The sequence below is a fragment of the Coregonus lavaretus genome (genome assembly GCF_964263955.1).
Source record: "Coregonus lavaretus genome assembly, contig: HAP1_SCAFFOLD_1729, whole genome shotgun sequence".
Taxonomy (NCBI): domain Eukaryota; kingdom Metazoa; phylum Chordata; class Actinopteri; order Salmoniformes; family Salmonidae; genus Coregonus; species Coregonus lavaretus.
In genome coordinates this window covers 37,881-47,500 of record NW_028163522.1, presented here as the reverse complement: position 1 = coordinate 47,500, position 9,620 = coordinate 37,881, and the positions used below count along the sequence as shown (strand labels likewise).

The 9,620-nt window shown below is 43.9% G+C and overlaps 1 protein-coding gene across 1 annotated transcript in view; it reads right to left on the bottom strand.

The window, feature by feature from the left end:
• Window positions 1-2,320, bottom strand: part of LOC311118028 (cell adhesion molecule 3-like) — a gene marked incomplete at both ends in the record, with an annotated part of 53,250 nt that extends 50,930 nt beyond the window's left edge. The window contains one exon of the mRNA XM_084192910.1: window positions 2,230-2,320. Within this exon, the coding sequence (XP_084049036.1) occupies window positions 2,230-2,320 (91 nt within the window). The remainder of the gene's footprint in view (window positions 1-2,229) is intronic.
• Between the last annotated feature and the right edge of the window lie 7,300 nt (window positions 2,321-9,620).

The following is a 9,620-nucleotide window of genomic DNA, read 5'->3' as shown; positions in this document are numbered from 1 at the left end:
TGTGTTATACCCTTTAAAAGGGGCAATCTGGGATTAGAAAAACAACAAAGCGGTTACCCTGCCACATGTTATGGTAAACAGCTGAAGAAATGTCACCCAAGCTCAAAAATCATGAGGCAGTTATATTCCTCAAGAATCGATGGCTATACTGTATATCGTTAATTGAAAAGTAAAAAACTGTATGTAGCAATCACAGATGGCCCCTTAAAAAAAATACAAACCCTAATCTAATGTGACATATTTCTGAATGCGAGAAGTCCTTTTTGCACTGCAGGTGCAAATTGCAAACTCGGTGTTGAATTGACAAAATAAGCTCCACACGAAGAACCACAAGCATTATAAGGTGTACGCCCTCTCAGTTTCATACTTCAGGACTTGATTATCTTATTGCATCTCATCAATGCTTGAATTTGATGATTATTTTGATAGTTGCAATCTTCATTTCTATTTGATATGATTTCATTAGCATGTTCCCAACACTGACCTCGTCTGTGTCCCAAATTGCACCCTATTCCCTACATAGTCCACTACTTTTGGGCCCTGGTCAAAAGTAGTGCACTATATAGGGAATAGATGCCATTTGGGACAGGCCCCTCATCTCAGTAGCAGCAGAAGAGTGTTTACCATTGCTACCCCTAGCAGTATGCAGTACAGCTTCTCACTGACCATTGACAACTCCTCCAAACTGCCCTACACACATTTCATATGCAGAAGCACAGAAAAATACAATTATGCATAATTCAACAACAGACAGTAAAAACAGCTGACGTAGTTAAAGTAGGTGCGTGTGTTTTCATGCGTCTACATTTGTGGGGTTCTGTGTGGGCGCACATCACATCTGCAAGAGTGAGCACATAGGCGTGAGAGAATATAGACTACTGTGTGTCTGAGTTTGGCTGAATGGGTAACACTGCCAACTCTAGTCCACATGTAATCCCTGCATGGGAAACCAGGGATCGCCCCCCGGTCCAGGCTGCCCATTTCTAATAAGACCCTGATCTGTCTCCCCCGCTCTATATATCCTACTGTCTGAATAAATACAAAATACCTACCAAAAAAATATACATATATAAAAATGATATAGGCTACTGTTTTGTAGTGTTAGTGAGACTGTTACAATGGTTAATCTGTGAGACTGTTACAGTGGTTAGTCTGTGAGACTGTTACAGTGGTTAGTCTGTGAGACTGTTACAGTGGTGAGACTGTTACAGTGGTTAGTCTGTGGGATTAGTGAGACTGTTAGTGGTTAATCTGTGAGATTAGTAAAACTGTTACAGTGGTTAATCTGTGAGACCGTTACAGTGGTTAATCTGTGAGACCGTTACTGTGGTTAATCTGTGAGAGTGTTACAGTGGTTAATCTGTGAGACTGTTACTGTGGTTAATCTGTGAGAGTGTTACAGTGGTTAATCTGTGAGAGTGTTACAGTGGTTAATCTGTGAGAGTGTTACAGTGGTTAATCTGTGAGAGTGTTACAGTGGTTAATCTGTGGAATTTGTGAGACTGTTACAGTGGTTAATATGTGAGACTGTTACAGCGGTTAATCTGTGAGACTGTTACAGTGGTTAATCTGTGAGACTGTTACAGTGGTTATTCTGTGGGACTGTTACAGTGGTTAATCTGTGAGACGTTACAGTGTTTCATATGTGGGACTGTTACAGTGGTTATCTGGGAGACTGTTACAATGGTTTTCTGTGGGATTAGTGAGACTGTTAGTGGGTAATCTGTGAGACTGTTACAGTGGTTAATCTGTCAAATTAGTGAGACTGTTACAGTGGTTAATCTGTGAGACTGTTACAGTGGTTAATCTGTGAGATTGACAGTGGTTAATCTGTGGGACTGTTACAGTGGTTAATCTGTGAGACTGTTACAGTGGTTAATCTGTGAGATTGACAGTGGTTAATCTGTGGGACTGTTACAGTGGTTAATCTCTGAGACTGTTACAGTGGTTAATCTGTGGGATAGTTTCTCTCCCTGTTATACATTACTGTGTGCTTGTATCTGACCCCCATCGGTCAACAATGACTGCAAAACAAATCAATAGGAAAAGGTAAATTCTGGCCAATCATAGGCGGTTTTATTGATTAAGTGATTCTGTTGTAGTTGGGGGAGGGGGGGGGCTCTGTGACAACTAAAAACACTGACATCAACAGGATAGAGTAGAAGATAGTGGAAGGGTGAGAGTAGAGGAGGGTGAGAGTAGCCTAGAGGGGATGAGAGAGATTCTTACCAAAGACGAAGTTGCTCTGAACAGAGGCTGCCAGTAGTGTCAATAAACTCAGAGTCCATAGACTTGGGACCAGGTAAGAAGGGAATGCCATGTTTGGTTGGATGCACAGATCCCTTTGTTCTTCTCACCGAATCCTCACGAGGGTTAGGCAGGGGAGAGGCGCACCCGAGTGTTACCTGCGAGGGCAGGGGAGAGGAGCACCGGAGTGTTACCTGCAGAGGCAGAGGAGAGGAGCACTGGAGTGTTACCTGCGGGGGCAGGGGAAGGGCGATAAAACAAGACCAAGCCGTTCGGGATTAATTGGTTGCGTTCTGATTGGTTGGCCGGTGCTTAATAAACGTTTGGACATCGTTACTCAAGCGCTGCTCGGTGGGTCTCGTCGATCTGCTGCCTGTGTCATATCGTACCGGGGGTGACCCGGTGATCGAGCCTGTTGCTACCACCGTAAAAGGCAACGTTCTAAATCACTAAAGGCGGAAAATCAGTGTGGGCTGTCATTACCCTAAATGTATTCAATTTATCTCTACATTTATTCAAGCTCTGAGTATAAGTGGGATGTTTTCTGGGCCCAAAACAACTCTAGTTAATTACAAATAGCACAAATGAACCAAATCCAAACCCCCTGTTGGCCAAGCAAAACGCCGGAGTGGGCAGCAAAATGCGTGCACCTGTCGCCCGCAGAGAATTACCTGACCGTGCTTCTCTCTTCACGACACAGATGTAGCGCACACTGTGTCACTAGAATACCCTCAGCCTCTCACACACACTCTAAAATAGCCTTACATGGCTGCCGAGGCGAGGCAAGGCTAGGATCTATCCTCTAAATTCTCCTTCACCATTCGGTTCAGCGCGAGCCATGGCGAGAGAGAGGTTGCCAGTGGGACGGGCGGGCGAATAGGGCGGAGATAGGACGAGGTGATGTGTTTATTGTTGTTGGAGCCATTAGAAGAGTGTGTCGAGGGAAAAAACAGAACTGATTTATAGAATAACGTTAGTGCTGATGACCACTAATAGCCTTTAAGGGGTTGGATAAGTCCAATCTAAAGATAGGTCCTATAACCCAGTGGTTCCCAACCTTGGGTACTAGAACCCCTGGGGGTACTTGGCCTATCCAAAGGGGGTACTTGAAAAGGTCTCATGAGGGGGTACTTCAGGTGAACTCGGGCTGAGTAGAATTCAGTTGGCGGTAGGCTACAGTAACCGAAAAAGGATTGGAACCACTGCCATAGCCTATAAGGCACCTGCGATGCTGCTGGATGCCGCGTAGAAACGAGAAAGGAGCCCGGTATGGTTTATCGCGCCTCCTCCTTTCCCTAGCCTGCCTACACCTTTCTCCCAATAAAGGAAATTAGCCCCGTGTAGAGGTAATCAGAGGGACACCTCGTAGCCTATTCGTATAAATAAAGGTGCACACAGCACGCCGTTGTAGATTGTAGCAACACGACCAATGGTAAAAGCAGGGCATGCAGGAAAGGGAGAGGAGAGACTGCGAGGTAGCCTACAGTCCAATAACAAAATGCATATTCGCACTAAATTATACAAAGCGTCTAGTATTGTATTCCCGGGTCAAGATAATGGTTTGCCTCCAGCACCTGCCAGTAACCTAGGCTACTGACTGAGGCGCACGCAGGAACATTCCAGGACACGAAAGCATCGTATTTACAACAGTGACAGGTGTCGGTCGTTCGTTACAGACCGGACACAGCCAATAACACTAATATTCTTAGGGACATAACGACATACACACCGATATAGGCCTGCCTCTGGATTCCCGAACGGGAACGGATAGGCTATTTGTCGCCGTTGGTTCTCGAAGTGGTCCCTGTAATGCAGGAAAACTGGCGCTTGCTCTGATGTCTCTCTGGATCTGTCTATATTGACTTTTTCCTTCCTTCTTCGGCTTCTTGTTTTTCTAGCTTTTCCCCGCTCTCTCTAAGGCTACCGTTCACTGCAGCAAAAACAGTCTGTCTGAAAGACAGCAGCGAGGAGGTGGCGTGTGGAGGGGGAGGGAGCGAAGGGGGAGGGGATTTTAATACGATTTGGCCCGTAACATTCGGATAACAGGGCCAGAGCATATTGCCTGGGAGAGGGAGAGCCACGCAGGGAAAGATAGAGATAGATACACTATATATACAAAAGTATGTGGACACCCCTTCAAATTAGTGGATTCGGCTATTTCAGCCACACCCGTTGCTGACAGGTGTATAAAATCGAGCAAATGGCCATGCAATCTCCAAAGACAAACATAGAGCTGCCCGGTCAACTGTAAGTGCTGTTATTGTGAAGTGGAAACATCTAGGAGCAACAACAGCTCAGCCGCCAAGTGGTAGGCCACACAAGCTCACAGAAGGGGACCGCCATTGGACTCTGGAGCAGTGGAAAACGCATTCTCTGGAGTGATGAATCACGCTTCACCAGCTGACAGTAAAACAGACGAATCTGGGTTTGGTGGATGCCAGGAGAACGCTACCTGCTAGAATGCATAGTGCCAACTGTAAAGTTTGGTGGAGGAGGAATAACGGTCTGGGGCTGTTTTTCCTGGTTCGGGCAAGGCCCTTTAGTTCCAGTGAAGGGAAATCTTAACGCTACAGCATACAATGATGTTCTAGATTATTCTGTGCTTCCAACTTTGTGGCAGCAGTTTGGGGAAGGCCCTTTCCTGTTTCAGTATGACAATGCCCCTCTGCACAAAGCGAGGTCCATACAGAAATGGTTTGTCGAGATCGGTGTGGAAGAACTTGACTGGCCTGCGCAGAGCCCTGACCTCAACCCCATTGAAGACCTTTGGGATGAATTGGAACGCCGACTGCGAGCCAGGCCTAATTGCCCAACATCAGTGCCCAACTTCACTAATGCTCTTGTGGCTGAATGGAAGCAAGTCCCCACAGCAATGTTCCAACATCTAATGGAAAGCCTTCCCAGAAGAGTGGAGGCTTTTATAGCAGCAAAGTAGGGACCAACTCCATATTAATGGCCAAGATTTTGGAATGAGATGTTCGACAACCAGGTGTCCACATACTTTTGGTTATGTAGTGTATATTGGCGAAAGAAAAACTGAGATGTCATATTCATATAGACTGTAGCCTATGCCCAATATGATTTTAGGCCTATGTTATTTGTCTCATCATAGAAAAATAATAGGCTAATAGTTTTTTCTTAATTGTTCTTCTTTTATCTAGTCCCTCTTATTATTATTATTATTATTATTATTATTATTGGTTTAGTAGCCTAAGTAGTGGTAGTAGGCTAGTCCCCAATGGCCATAAATAACTGATGTAGCTAGACCTAACACTTATGAATCAATGTTTTTCTCTGCTTTCCGTTAGGGAGGGGTCTTTTTAACTGACAGCGCGAGGCGTGGTCTTTCTGAGTGGAGTCACCAAGCGCCAGGCCCAGCAGACTACTGGTGGGTGGGTGGGCGGAGGGGTGGTGGTGGTGGTTCAACACGCGAGGGGACTGGGTGGGGGGAGGGGTGGTGGTGGTTCAACACGCGAGGGGACTGGGTGGGCGGAGGGGTGGTGGTGGTTCAACACGCGAGGGGACTGGGTGGGGGAGGGGTGGTGGTGGTTCAACACGCGAGGGGATTAAGGATTAGTTTTGCATGCGGATTAGTTCGTGTGTAGGGGGAGACTTGGGGTTAAAATGGTGGATGGAGCAGTGGCACGAAAAGCCCAATCACCATAGGCGACAAGCAGGACGCAGGAGGCGGGAGGATATCAATCTTAAATGTATCGGGTATAGGAGAGGGGATCACCAGACAGCTGTAGTAGCAGCAGGAATGCCTCAGTTTAAAATTAAATATAGACATAGGCTTTATTATGCCTACTATTTCCAGCTTTTACGCATCGGTTATAATTCAAATGTGGTTGTTGAATTCGTTGTTAGAGAGGACTGAAACTCAAGGCTCTCAAAAAAAAAATAAAAAAATGACGGGGCATGCTCCATGTGCTGAAAACAGAAACAAGCCACCAGGAGTTGTCATTGCGCGCGCTTTCCTATATGTATCATCATCAACAACATACAGTGTCAACATGTCATTTGGACTATTTAGTGATTATGATGATTATTCTGATGATTTAATTAGTGTAATAAAAAAAAATAACATTTGCACACAGGCGCGTGCGTGTGTTTGTAATGAGTCAGTGTGTGTTTTTGTTAATTGTTTTGTAAAATATAGCTTAGGCCAAATGTATAATTAAAAGTTATTGCATAATGTGACACTCATTATTGCCTATAATTAAAATGATCATACTTTTTTACATACTGGCAGTCAGACGGTAGGCCTATAGCCTATATTATATTAATCATGAATGACTTATGGATGTGTGAATGAATTCAGATCACATGAAAGAAAGGATAAGTGGGGGGGGGGGGGGGGGGTGAATGGAAAGAGATGGGTGACTAAATTAAACAAGATGTCGAGCTAAAGCTGCAGTCTTCCGAGGGAAAGTGTTTGATGAGGGGAGTCAGCCTACCGAGTGAAGCATGCATTGTGCATACATCCCTGATTACTGCTGAACGATATCCCGGTGCTGCAATGAGAACTGATTGTAAATGGAATACAGTAGCCTGAATGTGGACGGAGAAACTCAAAATAATCTATCTGTTATGGAGATTACATGTTTCATTTTATATAAAAATTACATTATCTAAGCTGTGTATCCAGCGCCACATTGAGAAACTAAGCACACATTTGAATGGCCACAATTGCTTGTATAATGCAATAAAAGGTATGCTTCAATTGAACAATTTAGTAAATGTATGTTTTCAAAAAGCCGACCGGTTCCTTGGCGAACCCATCTCTGCCGGGACTCGAACCCGGAGCCTCTGGATTAGAAGTCCAGCGCGCTATTCCATTGCGCCACAGAGACTGAGTCTCACCATTGGTGAAAACCGTGTATATATTCTCCCTTCCCAGCCGTATCGCCCATCCTCTAGACATCAAGCAGCATCAGGACCATTTGGCCGCTATTCCCGGACAGACCAATAGGGGCGCATCACTCTTCAGCTCCAAGATGGCAATATCAGTCCCTGTTAGTTTCATCTAAGGGATAAGCGAACGTCTTTGATGTCATCTATAAATGAAATCAAATTGTACTGGTCACATACACATATTTAACAGATGTAATTGCGGGTGTAGCGAAATGATTTATTTCCTAGCTCCAACAGTGCAGTAGGATCTAACAATTTACAACAATACACACAAATCTAAAAGTAAAATAATGGAATCAAGAAACATAAATATTAGTACGAGCGATGTCGGAGTGGCATTGACTAAAATACAGTAGAATACAGTATATACATATAAAATGAGTAAAACGGTATGTAAACATTATTAAAGTGACCAGTGATTCCATGTCTATGTACATAGGGCAGCAGCCTCTATGGTGAAGGGTTGAGGAACCGGGTAGTAGCTGGCTAGTGATGGCTATTTAACAGTCTAATGGCCTTGAGATAGATGCAGTTTTTCAGTCTCTCGGTCCCAGCTTTGATGCACCTGTACTGACCCACCCTCTGGAGAGCCCTGCGGTTGCGGGCGTTGCAGTTGCCGTACCAGGCGGTGATACAGCCCGACAGGATGCTCTCAATTGTGCATCTGTAAAAGTTTGTGAGGGTCTTAGGGGCCAAGACGAATTTCTTCAACCTCAGAGTAAAATTAATGCAATGTAGACTAACATATGTGCTCTATAAATAGGGACCTGTGTTTCGGGCTATCATGTCACACTACCTAGATGTTAACCTTTATATTAAGCCTTTTCCAGAAATTAGAATTACACCAAAAATGAAAGCAATTGTCTGAGGATGGTGCTGGACCATGTGACAAAGAAAAATGGGACAATTTGATGAAAAAGCTTTGAATAAAGGTTGAAACCCAGGTCATGTGACATGATTGCCCAAAGCACAGGGCCCCATCTGTAAAATATGACTTTAAGTGTATTTGTAATAATTTAATGTAACTTGTAAATATCAGATAATAGCATCCGATAAAATTGTATTTTATTCTGGTACATTCATTATTGACTGTGCACACACAGGCCTCATTCCAAATGGGAACCTATTCCCTATGTAGTGCACTACTTTTGACCAAAAGCAATGCATTACATAGGGAATAGGGTATTATTTAAGACATTCGTCGCACGCACAAACACCACATTGAGGTTGAGGCCCACCATTACGTCACAACATGCCATTCTCTTTAGACTGCAACAAACCAAACATGATCAGGTGCAGAAGGACCACAGCTCCTGTGTGGCTTGGTGGGAGCTGAAGCCTCAGGCAACTTCGTAGCTAGTTCAGAAAACATAAGTAGTTTCAAACATAGTGTGCACACATCCAATAACTTGCAGGTGTTAATGACCTCATGGAATAAAGACTGATATCCACAGTGGAAAATGTTACACACAAACTGTGGGAGCCTTGATCAATATTTCAGAAAAACATAACTCAAGTCACAGTCTGCCTTTTTCTGCCCTGGCGACAAAATGCTGTTGGTGGTGATGTAATGGACTGGGACGGAGACAAAATGTCTCCCAAAGTGGGCTACTGTAGACAGAACAGATAGGAGCTCACACACAAGCATAAGCTCTGACTGACAAGTGGCATTCCTGGTGATGTCATGCTCTGAGTGATCCAAATGTGGATCTATTGCAGATAAATGACATAAAAGGAGACAGATTTAGGACACCTGATGAGGCAATGTTTGTGTCCCAAATAGCACTCCATTTCCCATATAGTGCACTACTTTTAAACAGAGCCCAATGGGCCTTGTGTCAAAAGCAGTGCACTTCATAGGGAGCCATTTGTGCCGCTGATGTCATTGTTCATCCCCTAATTGGTGATCAAATGTAATCATATTGAGTTAGATAACAAACCGGGTGATGTTAGGGTCATACTTCCATTATTTTGGCTTCATTTTTTCCATCACACAACACTGTCATTTTGTAGCCCCATTCTGTTTAACTTATTTCACTAATATTTTCACTTGAAATTAAACTTGAGCACAGCCAGCCTGGTCTCAGACTAGACGTAACATAGTAAATTGTAAATCCGGCACACTCATATTAGTATGACATGTTAGATTCGGTATGGTTACATAAAACAGAAGGTTACTTAAGGCAACAATGAAAGTAGAGACTGGATGGGTGTACAATGTGAACGTCTAGCAACCCAAAGGTTGCGTGTTCGAATCTAATCACGGACAATTTTAGCTAATTAGCAACTACTTACTACTTTTTAGCTATTTTCCTTTAACCCCTAACCTAGCTAACGTTAGCCACCGAGCTAACGTTAGCCACAACAAATTGGAATTCGTAACATATCATACGTTTCTCAAATTCGTAACATTGTACTAATTGCAATTTATAACATACCATGCGAAACATCCACAAATT